This window comes from Diadema antillarum, unplaced genomic scaffold, assembly GCF_040938485.1.
Source record: "Diadema antillarum isolate AM-2024a unplaced genomic scaffold, OU_Dant_1.0 seq00000086_RagTag, whole genome shotgun sequence".
NCBI classification, from domain to species: domain Eukaryota; kingdom Metazoa; phylum Echinodermata; class Echinoidea; order Diadematoida; family Diadematidae; genus Diadema; species Diadema antillarum.
The window spans coordinates 1,116,414-1,140,474 of NW_027271178.1; the positions used below are offsets into that span (position 1 = coordinate 1,116,414).

General features: G+C 39.2%; 1 protein-coding gene across 1 annotated transcript in view; it reads left to right on the top strand.

The window, feature by feature from the left end:
- Nucleotides 1-24,061, top strand: part of LOC139726517 (G-protein coupled receptor GRL101-like) — a 95,001-nt gene that overhangs the window by 45,683 nt on the left and 25,257 nt on the right. Inside the window, exons 2-5 of the mRNA XM_071637474.1 lie at nt 6,332-6,518; nt 17,283-17,438; nt 19,654-19,761; nt 23,540-23,656. Coding sequence (XP_071493575.1) covers nt 6,479-6,518; nt 17,283-17,438; nt 19,654-19,761; nt 23,540-23,656 — 421 coding nt within the window. The 5' untranslated portion in view covers nt 6,332-6,478. The remainder of the gene's footprint in view (nt 1-6,331; nt 6,519-17,282; nt 17,439-19,653; nt 19,762-23,539; nt 23,657-24,061) is intronic.

The window sequence follows — 24,061 nt, forward strand, 5'->3', positions numbered from 1 at the left end:
AAAGTTCTTACCGTGGGAGGGGGGACACCCCCTCCCACACCCTCCCCTCCCCCCCTCGCTCGCTCCGCTCGCTCGGGTTCAGTCGCGTTCATGATATTCAGTGAAGAGAATTAATACAAGAAGTTTATTTAAATTATACCATTTTATAGGCAAATTGTTCAATGATAATCTACATCAAAATAAACTGCTACCTTAAACGAGTGGGACTTTCACGTCGATAAAACGCGCAAAAAATGCATCAAATTGCACCATTTGCAACATCAAAATGCAAAAAGTTCTTACCGTGGGAGGGGGGACACCCCCCTCCCACACCCTCCCCTACCCCTAGCTCGCTCCGCTCGCTCGGGTTCAGTCGCGTTCATGATATTCAGTGAAAAGAATTAATACAAGAAGTGTATTTAAATTATACCATTTTATAGGCAAATTGTTCAATGATAATCTACATCAAAATAAACTGCTACCTTAAACAAGTGGAACTGTTTCACGTCGATAAAACGCGCAAAAACATGCATCAAATTGCACCATTTACAACATCAAAATGCAAAAAGTTCTCACCGTGGGAGGGGCGAAACCCCCCTCCCACACCCTCCCCCCCCCCCTCGCTCGCTCCGCTCGCTCGGGCTCGGTCGCTTCGCTCCCTCGCACACTAACCGCCCCCCCCCTAAGATGAAATCCTGGCTACGCCGTTGTTCATGAGTATGTAAGATTTACCTCAGCTATACGCAATTCCCCCACAATGATTGATTTGTTGTGTCAATAATAACAGCAAATTGTGGCTGTACGAAGGAACAGCTGATTACGGCGATCGTGAATCTTGAGCTGACGATAGGTTTTGTACTTTTAAAACTTTGTTTTTCCGTAAATTTATGGGTGTAAAAAATGATTCCAATGAACACAAACAAACAAACAAACAATTTAACGACATGAATATATAGTTTTGGCGGACGATTTATTCTAGATTGACAACAAATTACACATCAATTTCCTGAAAAGTGCACACAGTTTGCCTATAGATTCGTAAATCCCACTGGGTTGCATACACATTTGGTGACGTCGCAGATTTGGCACTTTTCGTAGCCATGTCGAACTTTTTCCAGTGCTCAAATTCGGTAAAAATAAAGATTCTTATATTCAAAGCAGAGACAACTTTATTGCATGATTTATGTCAGAAATTAATCAAAATAACATTAAATGATGGAAAACAGTCAATTTATATGATATTATTTCCTATAAATGTCTTCTTTAAAGAAATTAATTTCTGGGAGAAAAGTATGCGTATACTCTACGTGGCGGGCAGGTGTGTAGGTATAATTCAATGTAGTCGGGCGTGAAATAATGTTGCAATAACACAGACATTTGGGAAGGGGGGGGGGAACAAAATGAGAAAAAAAAGTCATTGTTCGAGATTGGATTTCAAAGTGACTGTGTGTGTGTGTGTGTGTGTGTGTGTGCATGCGCGCGCTTGTTTCCTGTGCTTTATTTTGTGTTGGTGCTTTTTTTTTTTCTAACCCAGTTTCTAGTTAAACATTTCAAACAACTTTAAAGTTCGAAAATTTCCGTTTCTTCTAACAATGTTCTTCCCCCGCCCTTACTAGCCCAGGTGAATACTATAAAAACTTGCTAAAGAGACTGCTTTTCTCAATAAAAGTAGAACTTTAAACAATAAGAAATGCTATCTAACATTATTATCTGCATCCTTGATTAATGAAAAAGAATTCATCATCAGCAACTGCAAGATCCATCTTTTCTTTGGTGTCTGCAATCGAAGCCAGCCCCTGATTGTTGTCCAAGCCATAAACTAGTTTTCCAGGTTTTAAACAAGAGTGTTCCATTACAAACCATATACCGTCACTGAAATGATAGTCCCACGAGGATAAAAAAAAGGAAGACCGGATCTGTTTCTTTTGTCTCCACATCAAGTGATGTTGACGATCACCTCAAAATGAGGTAAATCTGTAATTCGAAGAACGCATTTCATGATTTCGCAGAATTTCGAAAGAAGGCCGAGCCTTTGGTGATGCACAGATTGACGATATTTATCATCTACTTTTTTATCTCTGACGCGCCAGGTGTAAGATAATTTGAAGCTTCCTCTCTTTTTCATTTTTTTTTGTCTCTCTGTTTCGTTCAAGATCATGGAGGGGTACAGCGATGCCATAAGATATCATAGCTCGGAATATCGGATATTGATAAGAGCTCTCAGGGGGGAGAGAGAATAAAGGGGCGACCTCAAGACTACTAGACAGCCGCAGCAAGGGCTATAGAACAATTGTAAGAGAGGGAGAGAGATATGACGGGATTTGTGCCGTGAACGAAGGGAATTCCGGCGGGCTCTACTCAAAGTCAAGATCGCGCTCGGGTTTCGCAGGAGCAATGCGATACTGACATCGAGCTCGAGTGCGAGCAGTTCGAGGGTGCTCGTCGCTGAAATGAGGCGAGGCGGCTATGGTAATATGCTCGCCTCAGTCCCCGGTAGGAGAAGAGGCCAGAGGGATTACTATGCATTTTGACTCCTTTTTCTTTTTCAATTTAAGCGAGTTGATTGGTTGACCATATCAGTATATTTGTTGTTTTCCTTCTTTTTTGCGAGGGGGGGGGGGGGCAATATCGTGCAATTGTTACTTAGCAATTCATGCTACTGTTCTAGTTTTGTGTCTTTGAGAGTCCCGGACAATAAACGCAACGTATCTTCAAACTCGAAGAAACTTTGGTCTTTGGGATGTAAAAACTTGCATGCATGGCGAAACTGCTTTAATGCTGTTATTGTGAAGACCAATCAAACATAGTGAACCTGATGGCGTGGACAAGCATAATCAATATCATCAACGGAAATACAAGCAAAAAGTAAAGCAAATGAAGGGGGCGGGGTGGGGGGAGGTTGCACATCTGCAATGATTCCTACAAGATGGTTAGCAAAACAGTCATTGCGTTTTTTGTTCGGTTTGACTCCTGATAAGTCATCATAATATCAAAATGGTGCACCCTTATGACTGTTTCTTTACTATTTTTTTACTCGTGAAATGCGCATTATTAATCTGTATTATATTATGCTATACATGTACTGTGGGATTTATATACCTAATTGTATATACCATGACAAGACAGCTTCCTTCGTTCTTTCTTTTTTTCCATGAACGAGTTTTCCTGTCTATTTCAATAGACATCTATATAACACACATATAAAAACGTTTTATATGTTATATCAAGAGCTCTCTGAGCATTCCCTATAAGGGAATATCATAATAGACGGACGCCGCGGTGGAGATGCTATGGTGTGTATTTCCAGCGGGTGGAAAGGGAAGACCACCTTGCCGATGCTACATGATGATGATGATATGAGCTGGTAGATATGAAACATGCACACTTGTCGGTCGTATACACACATCAGGCGGTGTTCCAAGTCTTGCCACGCGTCGCAGATTTATTGGCATGACCCATTTCACCGCGCGTATCGAAAGTGCCTTGGCTGGAAGCTTGTTGTTGTTGTTTTTTATCATGTCTCTATTTCCTTCACTGACTACTTTCTTCTTCTTCTTCCTTGTCTTTTTTTTAATCTTTCACGTCCAATCCCTCTGAGAGCTCGTCCCCGCATGTTAATCCTGTGTTTCTGACATGTATAACGTAAGCAACGCCAATAATTCACAGACATGGACGTTATTACACACACGCCCATGCATACAAACTCTATTTTTCACAGAAATCTTTATTTGAGCCATCCATTATTTCCAAAAAATAAGGTAGATGCAAGGGTATAGGGTTAAAGAAGTTATTATGAGCAAAGACTAAAAGGGGGAAATGTGAAAATATGCATTACACAATCGAGCAGTCCGACGTCAACAAAAACCATTTCCATAAGCCTCGCAGTAAACTCTGACAATGACTTACAATCTCCATTTCAACGAAATTATGACGAAATTTCGTCATAACGAAAGAAAGTCACCTCTCCCGAGGACTTCGCTACAACGGGAGTACCCTGTAAGAGGCTAATATCGTACCCCTGACATAAAAGGTTTGATTAACAGCTGCATCACATACTGTCCCATATATGAAATAATAACAATATAACGATGATGAAACAGCATTTACATAGCGCCATTTATCTGTAGAAACATTGTTCAAAGGCGCCCGGCTCCCACAATGTGTCACACATCATTCACAAAGTAAATTACTGAAAAATATAGATATCATCGTTCCCATGAAATTATTTCTTTTTATCATCTTTTACAGCTTTAAAACATATTTGTCTATCTCGTTTGCCTGCGCAAGAATCAAGCATGTCATCACTCAGTATCAAGATATAATGATGATTTTTTTTTATTGCTCTCAAATGGCAGGAATGTCTCTCTGCATACAGTTTTATCATAATGTCAATTGATTATCAGCAATATTCTCTTAATATGCTGTCATGTGTCATGTTGTTTGGTTCTCCTGTTTTGTCCCGTCCTGTCGTATAGCATAGTTGTGACAAGTGTTTGTAAATAAGTAATTCATAAGTTTTATGAGTGGTTCAAAATATACAAGCTTTGCTTTTTAGTGGACTTCTCAATTCTTTTTTTTTTCAACTGTAGCATGACTTTGTATTATTACTTTTTTTTTGCCAGTATGCGCTCTTATGTTTATCGGTATCATTTATCTATTGCGAAGGCAAATATTTGTGTTTATGATGTAATTCCTAATTTATCTAGTGTTGTGTTTTGTTGGAAAAAGAAAAATGAAAATAAATGAATCGAATTGAATTGAATTGAATTGAATTGAATATCGTTTTGATGGTATTTCATTCAATTATCGCACCTAGCTGGTCAAACTATCCTTTCATCCGGTGCAGTGTAGAAGCAGAAGCAAAGCCACTTTTTGTTCATAGTATGGTAGGAAAAGTAGACAAGATATCTGTTTTACAACTACGAACAGTATTTCATACCGTGGTAAAGTATCAGGAGGTATGGTAAAAGTAGTAGTAATTTCAAGAATAGTCATAGTACATGTATAGTATAGTATAGTAGTAGTAGTAGTAGTAGTAGTAACTTTTAGTAATGATAGTAATAGTAGTACAGGTGTAGTAGTAGTAGTAGTAGTAGTAGTAACTTTTAGTAATGATAGTAATAGTAGTACAGGTGTAGTAGTAGTAGTAGTAGTAGTAGTAGTAGTAGTAATAGTAGTAGTAGTAGTAGTAGTAGTAGTTGTTGTAGTAGCAGTAGTATAGTAGTAGTAGTAGTAGTAGTTGTTGTTGTCGTCGTTGTCGTCGTAGTGAAAGGCAATATTTGTGGTTACTCTGATGAAATAATACTAATTGTATAGCATTATTTGAATGTCAATGAATTATTGCGTTTTGGGGTTTTTTAAAATGAAATTTTCGAAACTTTGCTTGCGGTTTAGGCCTATACATGTATATTCAATATGGGGAAGGGCGGGGTGGATGTAATTTTAGATGCGTAGAAATGGATCTCTGGAGACTTTGCAATGCAGTAGGCCCTATGTACGTGCCATTAAACAAACCTGTATTCGGTTAACAATTCCGAAACTCATATTAATGTACTGATCTTTAAAAGTGACACCTTTTAGGCCTACTTGACGCTCCAGCTCCGCGTCAATGTAACCTGTACTCTCGTGTGTCGTCTGCCATTAGATTTTTCCTTCTCACTTCCGCCCTACTTTCCAGCGCCCCATATTTCCCGATTCACATCCAGCATTCTCTCTTTCAAGAATTCTTACCCAAGCATGTACATGTAGTCCGCATCATCCGTGTTCTTTTCAGGTGCTGCTGTTCATGATCAGTTGCCGCTGTCATGATATGAAACCCAAGTAACCGTCTCTGGCAACTTGTATGATGCCATTCATTGGACTGTGCGCCAATGCGAGTTTGCGATTCACGCCGAGTACCGCCATCTTGTTATGGGCAGCCAAGGAGACACTTTTTTTTTTCATATCACAATACAAAATATCTATGCCTATGTAATAACATCAGCACTTCGAACGCTGTGGGGATAAAGATAAAATATTTTAACCAATGAATGGGAAAGTTCTGCAGAATACTAATCCAGTAACCTTCCAAACGATCTTTTCGTTCACTCAATGTTGAATGAGATACTGCGTGTGTTCCATTTTCATGCAATTCGAAAAAGAAGAATCGATTACTATTAGAAATAAGACTCCTGTACTTATTTGCATGGATTGATGACAAGTCAACTGCCTTTTTATCGAAATCAATGTTTTGTTACTGTATAATGCACGATGCACGTAAGTATGAATTACATTCCTCCTCAGATATTTCTTTCTGCCTATTCGACTTGTCCTCTGACTACATACCATTTTAAAATTCCCTCTTTACTTCCAGCTGATCTGAGTGCAAGCGGTTACCAAGCTAATTACCAACCCACACCATTTAAAATCTGCGACATCCGGTCGACCCGACCAGTCTCCCCTAGCGGAGGATCTCGCTTTATCGATCGGGGGAAACAGACGTCTCGAACACACCCTCATCATGTTTGGTTGGAAGAGCGCCTTTGCACTCCTTAGCTTGTGTAAGTTTGTTTCAAACGATGTCTTTCCTTTCCTCCTCTCTGCTTATCTTCTATACTTTGTGCTCTGAAAGGTGATTTAGTTCAGTTCAGGTTAATTCAGTTCAGTTCAATTCATTCTAATTTTTCTCAAAGAAATAACAACATCATTGACAGTATGATACAACAAGCATGACAAGTGAGAATATGAAATGTATACAACCATGTCTTTTGATTGCAGCAAGAAAAAAAAGAACATACTGAACACAAATGTTAATGGTTATATAAAGGTTGGTGGGTTTTTTTTTTCTTTGGTTCATTTTCCATGTGAGAAGATGGCTGGATAGCCTATATTCAGCTATGCTAAGCTGGTCTTCCCTGGGGTCCAGTTGGATGTGAGGCGGGACCACTTCACTGGGTTAAACACCCTGTTCTTTGCGATGAATGAATGAAGCGGAATCTTTTACGTGCATGAGTTGTGACTTTCTCACACACGGGCAAGGAAGTAACAGAAATAATGATGGGGCCTACATAAAAGCTATCAAGTAAAACTAGGAAGTGTGTACTTGTGTTTTTTATTTTACATACAGAAGTTTTCCTTCAAATTTCCCTCATTCTCAAAACAAACGGAAACATACATAGGGCCTATACTATTCCCGTTCAGAGTTTTGAGCTATACACATACTCTTCCCCGACAAGCAATCACCAATATGTTTGACTGTCACGTTTCTGTAGAAACGAATGTCTATGTATCCAAAAGTCCATTGGGAAAACACTTTAATTGATTGAGACGGAAATTAGCTCGGGTTAATGGACTTTGCTGGAACTGCAATTCATTGTTGTTTGTTGTGCGTAGGCGCATGCGTATTCTGTTCAACATTGTGCCGATGACGAGTTTGAACTGAATGGGCAATATTCGGAAACAATCCAATTTTAGCTTTAAATGACCTTTTTATTAAGTTCAGTAAATATAATAGTGAGCAAAAAGAATGCCCCTGACAGTGGTGTATGCTGATCCCTGTGTTTGGAACTTTCTCTAGCCTTTGAACAGCGATGTTACGATGTGACTGAGCGTGATTTCCGCACATTGGCACATTGAGCTGTCGTAGATAGCATAGCGTGTGACGTCATCCGTGGCATATGGTCGAATACTGCCACTGTTTACGAGGTGTCACTTCTAGTGCGGCGTGAAATACGAGACTTCGACGAGATCTGACGAGACCTAATCCGTCTACGACGATGCGATTTGCGTCCGATTCGATCAGATTTCTTTCACGGAGCACACTGAATTGTATAGAAGTTGACAAATTGAAGGACTATAATCCGTAGACGGCCGAGAGAGAAAATTGAAACTTTCCACATTTTCACGTAGTTATCACACACACACACACACACACACACACACACACATACACACACACACACACACACACACACACACACTCTCACACACACACTCGCACACTGACAGACATACATACACACATTCAGTAAATTGCCAGGAGAGTATATTTTTTGATGCAGAATTAGAAAGAAAACCTGTGCTTTCCTTTATTATAGATGCAAGCTTGAGTTCATATATTTCACATAATTATCCGCCACAAACGAAGAGTTTTCTTGCAAAATGGCTGAACGCCATTTTTTAAACATTTCAAAGTAAAGTCCATCATCAGATAGAACAAAATAAAACCTTTCCTGTAATACCTCACTTGTAGCATAACAAGGAATATTCTAGAAGTTGTGATTAAAAATATCCCTTATTTTCTTATTATTTTTTTGTTTTTAGCAGCTTTAATCACAAATATCTCAACTTAAGAAGAATGGAGTCTGCTTGTTTTGCGATAAAACTCTTCAAATTCAAACTTGAAAAGCCAGAAAATGAATTGACTACTTCCTACTCACATGCTTTAAGTTTGTTTAAAGGGAATATAAAAACAAACAAACAAACAAACAAACAAAGGAAATTACAAGATTGTCGCCAGGAATAAAATAGACATCTAGAAGCGACAAAATTATGACAATCTTAACGGCTTTCGCAGACGTGACAACAATGACCCCATCCGTGAAAAACAACTCCATCTCCGCCATGGATTTCTTTTCTGTCGCTTTTTCCAGTTTGGTGCGTCGATGGGATGAGGTTTTCCAAGAGTCGAACTTCCCAGTGACTGGCAATGAGGACTGTCCGCCATCCGCCATTACGAAAATAAATATGCCACAGCAAGCTTGACAGTTCGGATTGACGATCCCCTTGCTCTCCCCGCCGAAATAACCTCCGAAGCGTGACAAACAGTGCTCAAAAAGAGTTCTCTACTCCCACTGTATAATACACACACACAAACACACACACAAACACACGCAAACATACCCTATACTAATATATACATGGACAAACACCACACATAGACAGACACACTCCATGAGAACATGCCGGTATACATGGCCACACACATTCAAACATCAAATAATAGCAACGTATGGTTTTCTTGCTGGGAAACCAATTCTCTATACAACAGACGGCTTTTCTTTTCCCTCCAGAGGAAAAATTCCGCGAAGCGTAGATGGCTAATAAACTGTCTATGGCGACATGATGAACTGCTATTGTCTCATCATTCAGGCTCTGAACACATAACCATTATATATGTGCAATACCAGGAATTCTCTGCGTTGTTTGACATATATCATTTATAAATTCTAATACCTTCTGGGGACATGCTTCATCAAAGATGTAAGTTGTAGTCCGAAGTCATTATCGCACAACTATCAAAGAACAAGACGTATTCGAAGAAGTAAGGGGACGAATGGAAAGGTTGGGTAATTTTACTGCAAGAACGTTATGACCAATAAACATCATGATATAGACAAGTATAATCATGGTGCTACGACTCAAATACAAGCTAACCTTTTTAACTATCCCTATGTTACAAACAACTCTAATAGTAAAGCCCAGCAATTGCTGTCTCATTAGCATTTGTGTCTAAAAATATGTCATAGAAGTAGATATATATACTTTTATGTCTGTATTTATAATACTTTAAAATGTAGTATTCAATAAACTCGTTTGGAAAAGGAAATAAGTTATTAAAAACTTTCCCAGCCGAACGCAATTAAGATAACATAACATCTTCAATGATATTGCCATTTATGATTCACATCACTTCAATTAAAAGCTTTATTTCATTTGTCAGAGGAAGAAAAAATTAACAACGTGACGATATGAGATGACGATATAGTGAAACCTATCGGTAAATCATTCTTTTAAAACTAATGATTGCTTTCCTCCTATAATCTTAACATAAATATCAAACAAATGGAGGAGGCTGAAATCCTTTGGTTTGGTCCCATGGCTTTACACTGAAGAGTAGTTTAATAGCTTCCGTGGTGACTACTTAAATATTGATCCTCAACCAAAACCCCCGGTATGACCGTTTCACTGAAAAGAAACCCCAAACTCATCTCAACTGATGAATATTTATATTTTGAGGCGGGAAGATTTGCACATCGCGGCGGTGGGTGGAAGAGGGGATGGGGATGGGGATGGAGAGGGGGAGGGGTAGAGTTGGAGGTGTTAATCCAAACCACACAAAACCCACGTACACTTACACACACCGTGCTGTGAGCCATTCCTGATAAGGCTCCCTTTATGCAACAGGCATGTATGTAGCAAGACAAAATTCATTTAGGACGCCTATGATAACAACGAAAGAAAAAAAAATGAAACGATTTACGGCTACAATGTTCTCATGTCCTATCTCATGCGTAATTGGAACCAAGCCACGGCTTTACGACGATGATACATTCCATCAAATGTCAATCATGAGATGGAACCGATCCGTCAGCAAACAATTAGAGAACAGTAAAAAGCCGTAATTGCTCTCCTACGTCTATTCACTTCGCGGGGACCGTTACGGTGTCAAAAATGACACGAGCGGACCTCTATCAACTCCACAGCTGACCTTGTGGCAAGCCTGCGTGGAACTTTGCAAAAATTTCTGCAGTGTGCATGTCATTAGTATATTATTATGTAGCATGTAGCAGTACAGGAGCAAAAAAAAAAAGGAAAAAAAATAGAAACGGAAGACAGAGATAGAGATAGATAGCAGTTCCACCACGTCGTAAAATGACAGGAATGGTATATGATGATATATATGATATATGACCAATTAAATTTCAGTGTTAAAGTCATTTATTTTTTTTTATGCCGGGTGTGAATTACGATTGCTGAAAAAACAACCACATGTGTTGAGAATTGAATTGCATTTGCCATAAAACTGCATTACAGACCAGACATCTTTACCCTATTCGTCACGCAGGCATGGCAGGCGCAGATTAGTAGCTCCCGTGTGATAAACAACACCAACAACAGCAACAATAACAATATCACAAGCAAACAGTCGTTAGGTAAAACAATCTCCTTTTTGTGTTCAAAGTTAACCTGTGAAACGAACACCGAACGAAGAAAGTGAAGAGACACGTCACTCAGAAATGACAATGACAAAGAAAGAAAAAAAAGGATAAACGTCTAAACGTCCTCAATTTGTATTTACTGACCATGAATCAATAGCTTCACTTTTACCTTAGAAAACTAGGTCACTAAATGTTGGAGCACTGCTCACTTGAAAACAGCCCGAAACTCTATTTTGATTAAAAACAATTACTGGTCTCAAGGTGGTCTTCTTGCAGATATTTTGGGTACTCCCGATATAGGCAAGGTGGCGTAGATGCTTTTATTGTATTTCAGTAGCTCGTAGACATAAAAAATCTAAAAAAATAATAATTGTCTATTACCTTCTGTCCTTCAGCTTCACAAATTTAGATAACTTTATGTATATATATATATATATATATATATATATATATATAATATTCTAAAGCTCTACTTACATTCTTTTCAGAACTTAAAGCAAATTGCATTTAATGACTGAACTAGAATGCTTTTATGCGAATCTGTGTTTTAAGTGGATTACTTGTTTCTCCGACAGTGAGCTTTAAGTCAATTAATAAAGTAAACATTTTCATACTCCTGCCATGCCCCGACATCAGGAGCACAAACATCGCACGACTATTAATACGGTGCCCTATAAATGGAATCCTATGACAAGTTGGAAGTGTTTTGTCGTTGTTTTTAATGCGTGCAAACATGGCTTTTCATAGTTCGGCGCCAGTCCGCACACGCGGGCCAAATTGGCGCGAATGAACATTGCATGAACAATCGAACTAGATTATTAATCAATGATCGTATTTTTCGCGGTATTGATGCTCTTGTGCAAACATCGCGTTAGAATTTTTTTTTACCGTCGGGAGCTCTTCAAATATGGACTTGGATTAAGCCTGAAAGTGGTGGGTTATCTGGTGCGCCAAAAGCCAGTGCTTTTGAGTCGATTTGAGCAAACATTCTATTACCAAAGCAAGTCACATAGCAGATGGAACGGAGCGAGCAAGGCGGAGAGTAACCGTCGGACTGCTAGTCGCTCGCCGATATGTTACGATGACAATCATAATGTGTGTTTGTTTGGGAGAAAATTGACGTAGAACTTGCGCCAACTATAGCAAATTATGTTTAACCATTCATTTGGGAATTTAAAGGGGCTCTTGCCTGATTATTTCGTTCGGATAAATACATTAGGGAACGAAGTAGTCCCTGCAGAGAGTGAGGGGAATCAACTTTTAGAAATTACCGTGTTTGATCAAGAATAAATGACCGTAGCATTAAAAAAGCCTCGCCTTGCGAGCACAATAGGCATGCATTTTTCGCATCTTTCGGTCTCGTGTTCGAATCATCAACCTTGGCATTAAGTAGCACGCAAATTACTCGATCATTTTGAGTTTGATTGTTGGGGGAAAATGCACAAATAATTTCCATTTGTTCTTTTCATCTTTAGCACTCTGGCAAATTCAAATAAATAATATGTATGTCTATGTAAACATACAATTTTGTTCCAAACATTGTATTTTAACAACGCATTAAACGAGGCGTACCAAAGGCAAACGAACGTGCGAATGTCTATATAAATGTATATATATATATATATATATATATATATATATATATATATATATATAATATTATATGAAGTGTTTCATACAGATGTTGCCTCACCGCTAATTAATCCTATCACAATCGCGTTCTGTTCTGAAGATACTTGCATCTCGAAATCTCAACCCAGACATCTATATTCCGAATTTAGTGTAATATTGATCCTCCAAAAGCCTATACGAAAGAAACTGAGCGAATGCCCACTATCAATCACAGATTGGAGAAGCTGGATTTTAAAATGCAATTTGCAGTCAATCGTTCAATTTGTGCATTTTACACAAAATAGTCAATCTACGCAATGAACGCAACATTTAGCACATATAGTGTTACTCTTAAATGAAAGAAGGAAAGGTTTAATAGAACTTCCCATCATTCTTTATACACCTTGGCTCGAATTCGCTTAGGTGGTACAATTGAAACTATGGTTTAAACCGTTGACAAAGACAGTAGTTTTTTATGGGGCGCCAAGTGTCGCATGGCCTATTTCGTTACGAAATTAGTCATTTCGTCGACGAAATGTTTACATTTTTGTAAATGTTCATTTACTTACGAAATAATAATTTCGTTAACGAAATAGGCCATGCGACACTTTGCGCTCCATACAAAACTACGGTCTTTGTCCATGGTTTTAACCATGGTTTCAATTGTACCACCTTCGTGAATTCGGGCTCATGGAGTCCGAATAACAGATAGTTAAAGGTATATAAATGGGACCTATGGGACTATATCAATGGGACCTACACTCGACAAGCTTGCTTTTAAGTAGGTTCCTTCATATTTCGTTAGCATTCATTCTCAGATTCCAACTTTCATAGATCGACTACTATTATGTTTTATATGTTTGCAATATTCTACATTGCAAAAAGTCCGGTGTTAAATAGTGAACACCGAGCTGGTGTTAGATTTTCGGTGCTCATTTATGGTGTTAAATTAACACGTCCGGGTGTCATTTCCAAATTTTAAACAGTTTTTTGAAGAGTTTCTTAGTAACTGCACTTCTTGTTGATTTTTAATTTAAACAAGACGATCAAGAATTTTACATTAAAATACTAGATTTTTGAAAAAATGTGAAAATAAATTTACACCAAAGTAACACCAGCTGGTGTGGTCTCTTATTGAAGCTGGACGGGTGTTAAACCATTGATATTAACACCAACAAATATCAAATCAACACCATGTGGTGTCATTTTTTTAATTAACACCAGTACAGTGTCAAAATAACACCAGGTACAGTGTCAAATTAACACGACGAAGTGTCAGGTGAACACTTTTCAACATCATCACAGTGCATTTTTAACACCTGTGGGTGTGGTCCTTTATTGAAGTTTGATCGGTGTTAGATTTAACACCCATGGTGTTAAATCTGACACCGATGTTTTTACAGTGTATGCATGTCTCCGTATCCGGACAATTACCCCCGGAGGGCAATTACCCCCAGAGGGCAATTACTCCCCGGCCAAATACTGGTTAGTGGTAAGGTTAGAGTAAAGATTAGGGCTAGGGTTAGGCTTAGGGTTAGGAGTTCGGGTTAGGGTTAGTATTAGGGCCGGGGGAAGGGTCCGGGGTAAATGCCCAGCTGGGGGTTATTGCCTTAGACCCCTCCTACAATGTAGCTGGATATCATGTATTTCATTTTGTAATATTTTGCCTCCTGACTGGATATCATGTATTGTTTGATTTTTGTTATATTTGATGTATTTTTTCATCGAGAAATATGAAAATAGAATTGAAATTGAAATTGCAAAAAAAAAAAGTGGTTGAAAGGGCGCCTTAGATTGTAATTTTTCTGTGAGATAATGAGAAACTACCTATGAAATATAAAAGCACACATAATTTTACGGGGGTTAAAAATCCATTTGATGAAACATTTTCTGATATCTGAACAAAAGGCAGATATCATGATTTTTTTCTTTCTATATCGATTCAAACCAAATCATGTCATTTGCGAAATTATTGAGACCTTTAGTCCGAGCTTTAATGAGGGTCACGTGATAACGGAAGATCTGTATTCAACAGATGAGCCGCACTTTGACTTGGATCGACCTCTTTTAGGAGAATGCTGCATTTCGAACAACAAGAATAGGAGCATGAACGCGAACATTCTCCTCCAGGGCAAAAGTGAAACGAATTATGGGTGTTACTTTCAAAGGAAGCGTGTGTCGATTTCATGAATTACTTCGTTCGGAATTGGTTGAACGGAACATGGACTATGGAAAATCAATGGTACATTTTTTAACCCTCCCCCCCCCCAACCATCTTCCAAAAAGAAAGAAAAAAAATCAGAAAAAGAGGGATCTGCCCTTTTGGTGCGAATTTAACACCTGTTCCCCGCTTTTCTATTCATGACGCGAAACATGGGTGAGACATCTCGGACTATGGGACTACGGTAAGGAAATACTGTCACTTTGTTGATGAGGTCTTCTCTATTTCCCGTAAGTATAATGGCGTTCAATATCATGTTTCGCATACTGCCGATTAAGTCTTCTGAATGACATGTTGATAGTCCGGATGTGTCCGCTGCGAGAGTTAGATCCGTATTGATCGCGCCGGATTAATCACGTGTATTGGTACGCGAGTCGAAGAAGTTACGCGCGTCTTCGATTACAAGAATGTAACGTCACCGCAAACACTATTGACAACATGACGGTGTAAAGGCTTGGAAAGAATAAAGTAAATGACTAAATGAAGTCATCGTATTGAAAGGCAGAAAATCAACAAAACGACTTACATGGCGACGCTGTTGCTTTGATGTTAAATAAGTTGCACCTTCGAAATACCCAGTGCACTGTAGATCGCAAATACTGAGTGCCATTCAAGTGAATTCACTTGCTTGTCATAGTTTATATTATGTACATGTGCCTACATGTGTTTGTGTGTGTGGTGCAGTGTAAAACATTTTTTCCCGAAGTGTCTTGCCATTGTTATCGCTATGACACTCCAAGATATCCGCTCGAACTGCAAACGAATCCATTCCACCCCCCCCCCCATCTTAGAGAGAGACAGAAAAAAGTTTGACACTTCCAATGCTCAACGTAACTTACTTAAAGTTTGACTCACATAAAAATACTGCACCCTGACAAGCCTGAGGTTAGCCGACATGATATAGATAAAATATAATGATACATATTTTGAAGGATCTCACCGGAAAATTGCTCACCCTAGATAATTCCTTTCAGTGATATCAAATTGCCTGTCGAGAATGTCCGAGCGAAATAGAATTCAAGATCCCTCCTTTAAAACCAAGGATGTAAGCCAGGCCGCTCAACGCAAAAAATCCGTCCCCATTCGACTGTTGTGAGCGCTTGAAGCCGTGGTTCATTTCGCCCCTGGGCCAAAGTCTCGCTAGCATCCCATCCAACACAGCTCAAATATCCCATTTCAAAGCAGCCCTGGGATTTTTTCATTCATATTGTGTGAAAGAGAGGCAATTACCTGTATTAAGACGATGTTTTAATCATAAATATAGATGAAAATATGGAAACGCGCGTCCCATGGGATCTGATCCGTCTATTCTATGTAACACGGTTTTTTTTCACAAGCAGTGGTTTTACCTTTCCACTTAACGCTACAGAGACGAAATGCAAAGACCGAGTATGCGTGGAGATGCAATATATATATTACACTTTCAGACACATCATCAAAGCAGTATGGAATATGTCGTGATATTTTGTGACTTTTGGAGAATGTCTGTTTTTCTTATTTTGTCTGTGCCATATTTTGTCTTTATCTGCCATCCTCATGATAAACACCAAACGCAAACCATTTTTACTATATCTTTTATATGCTATATGCGTGTCTCGCACTCAGTTATACGCCGACGAGTATGGCATTAATGGCTGATACATTACATTTTTTTTTGCAGATCGACAAATAAACTTAGTTTATAATTATCTGTTAATAGGTATTAATTTCTTTGCTGTCTATCACAATAAACATTTGAAAAAGCACTGTTAACGCTGTTGTTCAGGTATGAGTTTCTTCAATTTGTCTCCCTCTACAAATTAAATTTGTTAAGATCACAACCGCTGATCTGTAAAGCAGTAGATGACAAGTTCGAGTCCCACTGGTTCCTTTTTTTTCCGACATGTATGTTTATTACAGATCAGCAGTTGCGATCTTAACAAATTTAATTTGTAGAGGGAGACAAATTGAAGAAACTCATACCTGAACCTTCACCCATCTGAATAATATCTTTCTTTCATTGACACTGTTGTTGAAAATGGAAAGCAAACGAAAACAAAACCAAATGGACTGAGCTGCATCATTATGTTTCAAATGGTTCGAAAAAAAGGCATGCAAAAGGTTGAAAGATAATGTTGCAACTATGAAGATACAATTGACCAATCAACTGCATATTAAAAAACGTACTGGGGTCGGTCGGTTTAGTGAGCATTGTGATTGACTTGGGGGAAAAATCAGCAGTGTTAATATATATTATGAATATTTTCACACAGTACGATAAACACACTCATACTCATGAAAAATAACTTGTAGTAACTCACTTGCCCCAGTGCCCAGTGTGCTGATACATAGCTTTGCACTTTGCTTTGTGTTTATGTCCTTCTACACTTTCTTCTTGAGTTTGGACTTGCTAAAATCTGGAACCATAAAGTTACGTCTTAAACACACTGGATATGGCATTGTTATATCATGTATATTAATTCATATTACATCTTACAAATTGACGAATTAATGGGGGCTCTTACCTTTGGAACTTGTTTTATCTAAAATCGTTTTTTTTTTCATCTATTCAGTGTTGGCAGTGATGATAGTCGATGGCATCACCGTTCGAAAATGCGACGTCAACAGCGAGTTTGAGTGCGAGCCAGGTGTGTGCATCCGGTCGAACCAAACGTGCGACGGGGTGTACGACTGCGAACTGGGTCAGGACGAGGCAATCTCCCTTTGTAGTAAGCGAGAAAATTGTCGTCGATCGTATGTCACTCTTTCATCTCTTTAATCGCCTTCGTCGTTTGTGCGCGTGTGTGTGCGTACGTGCGTGTATGGTGTTAGTGTGTGTGTGGGGGGGGGGGGGGGGGTATGACTTTTCCCATTTCCATGGCAATAAGGTTGAAGGTTCCAGTCTCAGTGAAGTTGAAAATGAATAAAGGCATTAGATATTACAGTAAAGGTCTTCTTTTCGCAGAAAGATGTCATGTGTTCTTTTGATAAGAGTTAGGAAGTATAACAAGAGAAAACTAGAAATGTCGCTATGGCGACTGGTATACCTCCGCCATAATGCATGATTCTCCCAATAGGTCTATAGTACATGTGGACAATGTGTGATTACATTTTCACAAAATTGGCAAAATATTGAAATGACATGTTTGTCATAAATGTATTGAATGTTTACCTTCCTTGACCTATGTTTAATTGGATGAATAGGAGAGCATGTATTTGGGGATTTAAGAACTTTATCTTGACTTTGACCATTTCCTAAGTTTATGCACTGAGTAATTTTCAAGGTATGGAGATTGAGCGCAATTTCTGTATTGAACAGTAAATTGTTATCATTTTCATTTGGCCTTTGATTTATAAGAGAATCACTGTCAGGCAGAACATACATAACTTCAGCATGTACTAAGTTTCAAGCTAACTTGAGCCACTTCCGAGATATGGAGAAAGAAGTAAGTTCAGCACTTTCACTTGATCTCTGACCTTTTGACCTTTGACCTTCTTGGCAAAAAAAAAAATCCCAGAGAATCTCTATTGAGTTATACATGCATACATCAAGTTAAAAAAAAAAACAATCCTGCTGGCATTGCATAAATATAAGGAAAATAGTAAAATTTTGAAGTATTACCCTTAACCTTTGACCCCTGACCTTTGACCCCATGAACCCTGAATTCCCTAGATAACTACTGCCAGTCAGTAGATGCATATATACTATGTTCCATGAAGATACCTTGAATAATTTCCAAAATACAGAGAAAAAAGTGAAATCTTAACATTTTACTTGACCTTTTGACCTTTGACCTTTTGACCTCATGACCCCAAACTTTCACCGGAGAATCTTAATTGGGTAGTACATGTATACACTAAGTTTCAAGAAAATATCTTCAGGCATTGCATAGATATGGGGGAAATAGTAAAATTTTAAGCATTTGACCTTGACCTTTTGACCTGTGACCTTGAGCATGTGCACCCAAAAGTTGATAGGCACAACTTCACCCCCTAATACACATACATGCCAAGTTTCATTAGGATACCTCAAAAGGTTTTGGTAGTTACCCTGTCCACAAAATTCATTACGGACGGACGGAAGGACGGACGGACGGATGGACGGACGGAAGGACGGACGGAAGGACGGACGGACAACCCGAAAACATAATGCTTCCGGCACCACTTCGTGGCGGAGGCATAAAAATATAGTACACCCGATGAATTGATAATGATTAACGATAAGTAATACATGCATATAGCCCACTGTCCATGTATATTCATGTTCAAATGCGCTGTCTATTACACCGGAAGCAGTCTCTATTCCTGGATTGATGTAATTGATTATAATGTCGTTTGATTATATGTTTGTCTACCTGTGTGTTATCAAGGAGATTAAAGACAATGGAGTTACTACTGTAAAGTAGAAACGTGATAAATGATACAGCTCTGATTCACACTTTGCACATGTTTCTGGACGGGGTTGACTTTTTTATATGCTTTATCATGAACTGAGGCTTTATTTCATTTACTAAAATACAAGCAAAATAAGACCAACGATATGTTAATTTTCAACATAAATCTTCAGATGGCGGCATCAAACCCCGATCATCAAAAGCACAAATGCACCCGTGGAATTCTTTTGTACATCAATAGAAAACTGACAACTATTTGAATAATTACTGCCAGTTGGAACTCCATCTCTTAAACCGCATTAGTACCACAAAATATGTAAATATTATTTATTTGTTGCAACTAGTTGACAAATTGTCCTTCATCGACGTAATTAAGCACCAATTATTCAGTGTTTTACCAGTAAAGCCGTTGTAAAAGCAAAGGGCATCCAAACTCGGGTTGGGCTCGAACCAACCTGATTGCTAGATAGGCGTCGTTTACACTAGACCATCGATCGTCTCTATATCTTTATATTATATGTATTCATTAAGCTTATCATTTTGTTTGTAGACTGCGCAGCCAACGAGTTTAAGTGCACCAACTCGTGCATTCCTATTGAGCAGAGGTGCGATCTCTCTTGCGACTGTGAGGACGACTGCGCAGACTCGAAGGGATGCGGTCAGTGAAATGAGTATTATTTCCGTAGCTTTTCACATTGAATAGAGGCGCTATATACAGTAATGTGCGCCATATTGCGGATACTAGTATATAACCGTGTTTGTTGGGGTTTTTTTTTTGCCTTTTAATTGAATGGTACTGTCACCTTTGTGCAACGTTACACAGGGGCGTCACCAGCTTTTTTTCAAGGGGGGTGCGTTTTGACCCTAATGTAACGAGATTTGTTTTTGGACAGACATTTGGAATAAAGGAAGCTCTCAATCCCTAGACTTTTACTGTTGTTGAGGGAAACCAAGCGGGGAAAGGGCACCGGCGTAGCTAGGATTTCATCTTTTACAGTAAAAAAAAAAATACCATTTGGAGCTATATTTTTTTCGCTTTGGAAATAAAGGGAGGAGGGCGCACCGGCCGCAGCTGCCGGCAATTACTGGCAGCAACATCAGGAGAAAGGAATAACGATTAAATGCGAGCGAGCGGAGCGAGCGAGCTTGAATATTTTGACATTTTACAGTAAAAAAAACCCCTGCCGTTTGTTGCTATATTTCTTCGCTTTAGAAATAAAGGGAGGGGGTGCACCGGGCGGAACTGCTGGCAATTACTGGCAGCAACATCAGGTGAATTGCATAACGATTAAATGCGAGCGAGCTTGAAAATTTTACATTTTACAGTCCAAGAGCTGCCGTTCTTAGCCATATTTTTTCGCTTTGGAAATCAAGGGAGGGGGGCGCACCGGGCGGAACTGCTGGCAATTACTGGCAGCAACATCAGGTGAATTGCATAACGATTAAATGCGAGCGAGCTTGAAAATTTTACATCTTACAGTCCAAAAACTGCCGTTCTTAGCCATATTTTTTCACTTTGGAAATTAAGGGGGGGGGGGGGAGCGCATGCCACCTGGCGCAACTGCTGGCAATTACTGGCACTGGCAGCAACATCAGGTGAATCGCATAACGATTCAATGCGAGCGAGCGAAGAGAGCGAGCTTGAAAATTTTGACATTTTACAGTAGAAAAACTACTGTTTGTAGCTATATTTTTTCGCTTTGGAAATTAAGGGGGGGGGGGGGGGCGCACCGGGCGCACCGGGCGCAACTGCAGACAATTACTGGCAGTAACATCAGGGGAATTGCATAAAGATTAAATGCGAGCGAGCGAAGAGAGCGAGCTTGAAAATTTTACATTTTACAGTCCAAAAACTGCCGTTCTTAGCCATATTTTTTTCGCTTTGGAAATTAAGGGAGGGGGCGCACCGGGCGCAACTGCTGGCAATTACTGGCAACAACATCAGGTGAATTGCATAACGATTAAATGCGAGCGAGCTTGAAAATTTTACATTTTACAGTCCAAAAACTGCCGTTCTTAGCCATATTTTTTCGCTTTGGAAATTAAGGGGGGAGCGCATGCCACCGAGCGCAACTGCTGGCAATTACTGGCAGCAACATCAGGTGAATTGCATAACGATTCAATGCGAACGAGCTTAAAAATTTTGACATTTTACAGTAGAAAAACTGCCGTTTGTAGCTATATTTTTTCGCTTTGGAAATTAAGGGGGGGGGGGACCGCACCGGGCGCAACTGCAGACAATTACTGGCAGTAACATCAGGGGAGTTGCATAAAGATCAAATGCGAGCGAGCGAAGAGAGCGAGCTTGAAAATTTTACATTTTACAGTCCAAAAACTGCCGTTCTTAGCCATATTTTTTTCGCTTTGGAAATTAAGGGAGGGGGCGCACCGGGCGGAACTGCTGGCAATTACTGGCAGCAACATCAGGTGAATTGTATAACGATTAAATGCGAGCGAGCTTGAAAATTTTACATTTTACAGTCCAAAAACTGCCGTTTGTAGCCATATTTTTTCGCTTTGGAAATTAAGGGGGGGTGGGAGCGCATGCCACCGGGTGCAACTGCTGGCAATTACTGGCAGCAACATCAGGTGAATTGCATAACGATTCAATGCGAGCGAGCGAAGAGAGCGAGCTTGAAAATTTTGACATTTTACAGTAGAAAAACTGCCATTTGTAGCTATATTTTTTCGCTTTGGAAATTAAAGGGGGGGGGGGGAGGCGCACCGGGCGCAACTGGACGATTACTGGCAGTAACATCAGGGGATTTGCATAAAGATTAAATGCGAGCGAGCTTGAAAATTTTGACATTTTTACAGTCCCAAAACTGCCGTTTGATGCTATATCTTTTTTTTTTTTTTTGCTTTAGAAATTGAGGGGGCGCACCGGGCGCAACTGCTGGCAATTACTGGCAGCAATATTAGGAGAATTTAAATGCGAGCGAGCGGAGCGAGTGAGCTTGAAAATTTTGACATTTTACAGTCCAAAAACTGCCGTTTGTAGCTATATTTTTTGCAGTAAGGGGGGGGGGGGGAGGCGCACCGGGTGGAACTGCCGGCAATTACTGGCAGCAACTTCAGGAGAATGGCAGTACGACTAAATGCCAGCGAGCGAGCTTGAAAATTTTGACATTTTACAGTCCAAAAACTGCCGTTTGTAGCTATACTTTTTCGCTCCTCCCCCTGGATCCGCCACTGGTAGTCAAGGGTGTCGGTTTATGTTCATGACTGGAGGAGGTATGACCAGCGAGGTGGCGTCGAAGTGACCAATTAGTATGGGAAGGATGTCCAAAATCTATGTATATAGTCAACACTGTATAGAATACACTTGCACTAGTAGATAATTATGTATAAAATCAGTGCTGCCAGAACCAGAGGTGCGAATTGCTTTTGCCCACGATTTTTCCCCCTTTTTTTTTTTTTTTTTTTTTTGTCCCCGATGCAAAATTTCAAAAAAAAAAAAATAAATAGGTAAAAAAATAATAATCATTTAGTGTCCGGCGTTGAGGTCGCTCGCAGATTGAAGTTTTTTTTTTTTTTTTTTTTAAGGGTCTGAAGGGGGGTGCGTTCGCACCCAACGCACCCCCCCCCCCTGGTGACGCCCATGTTACATCAGACATAAGCTAAACATAGCGTTCAATGAGTCTGTTGGTTGAAGAACTGATTTCCCCCCTTTTCTGCCTCATAAAGAGTTCAAATTTCTTTTGATGATAATTCAATTCTGATAAGATTTCTTCGAATGATAAAACTAATACAGGGCCTCATCCACGTCAAGCTCGGCTTATGATGACGGTCCCCTCTATTGATTTCTTCTTTATTCACAGTATGCCTAATGTTACTTTAATTCATATGTTATTAGAGACGATGTTGTGACGAAATTTACAATTCCTGTATTGATTCGTATGTTTTACTCTATTTTTTTCATACTGTGTGACATTTTTGTCTTGCTTTGTCATTGTACTTGGAGAAAGAAAGTGCTGAAATAAAACCAGACCAAACCAAACTAAAATCACAAAAATGATGAAATGTGCAATAGTCGTTTGAAATTCGATTCATATGACATTTCACTTCCAAAGTAACTTTCCAGTGTGCATGATTGTAACAGTAACCCCATTTTTAACAAATGCAAATTACATTTTCAATGATAAAGGTGTATGAAATGCGCAGAATGCAGAAATGAAAAGTTGCAAACCACGCTAGAGAAATAACTTCATGAAAGAAGAATATAATGAATAAATAAGTAAGTAAATAAATGAATAAAAAAACAATATTATCCAATATATACACAGCTATATTAAAATTATATATGTATATATCATTTGTAAATATACATGTAATATACATATATATATATATAGTGTGTGTGTGTGTGTGTGTGTGGGGGGGGGTTATAGTGATATAACATATGTAAATATACATTTTAAATCGTTTTCACACAGACGTTTTCCCGTGTTTGCCGGTGTATGTGAAATGCAAGAACCATCTATGCATCCCGCATGACATGTGGTGTAACTTCATCAATGACTGTGGCGATAATTCTGATGAAGAGACATGTGGTAAGTTACTCGGTGTCATGAAGATGTATTTATGTAAATAGGTGTTACATGTTCAGCCCACGTGTGGTAGAAAATCTTCGAGAGTTTTTGGACATACATGACACTCGAGAGCAAGAATGAAGCTCAGTTGCTGCTTGTCAAAGAAAGTATGGTGGGATAGTTTTTTGTTTGGTATCGCTGAAGATGACTCGTGTGACATGTTTATTGCCGTGCACCATCTCTTCCTCGGGCCCATAACATCGGTCACAGAGTATGATGATAATGAGAATCTGTACAAAATAATGAAAATGATCGAATCGTGAATATCTCTGGAAGTCTATGGAAAGCAAAAAGGTATAAGGACAAGGGAAGCAAGAAAAAAAAAACGCATTGCAGGCAGACCATCTTACAGAGTGATGGAGAGTC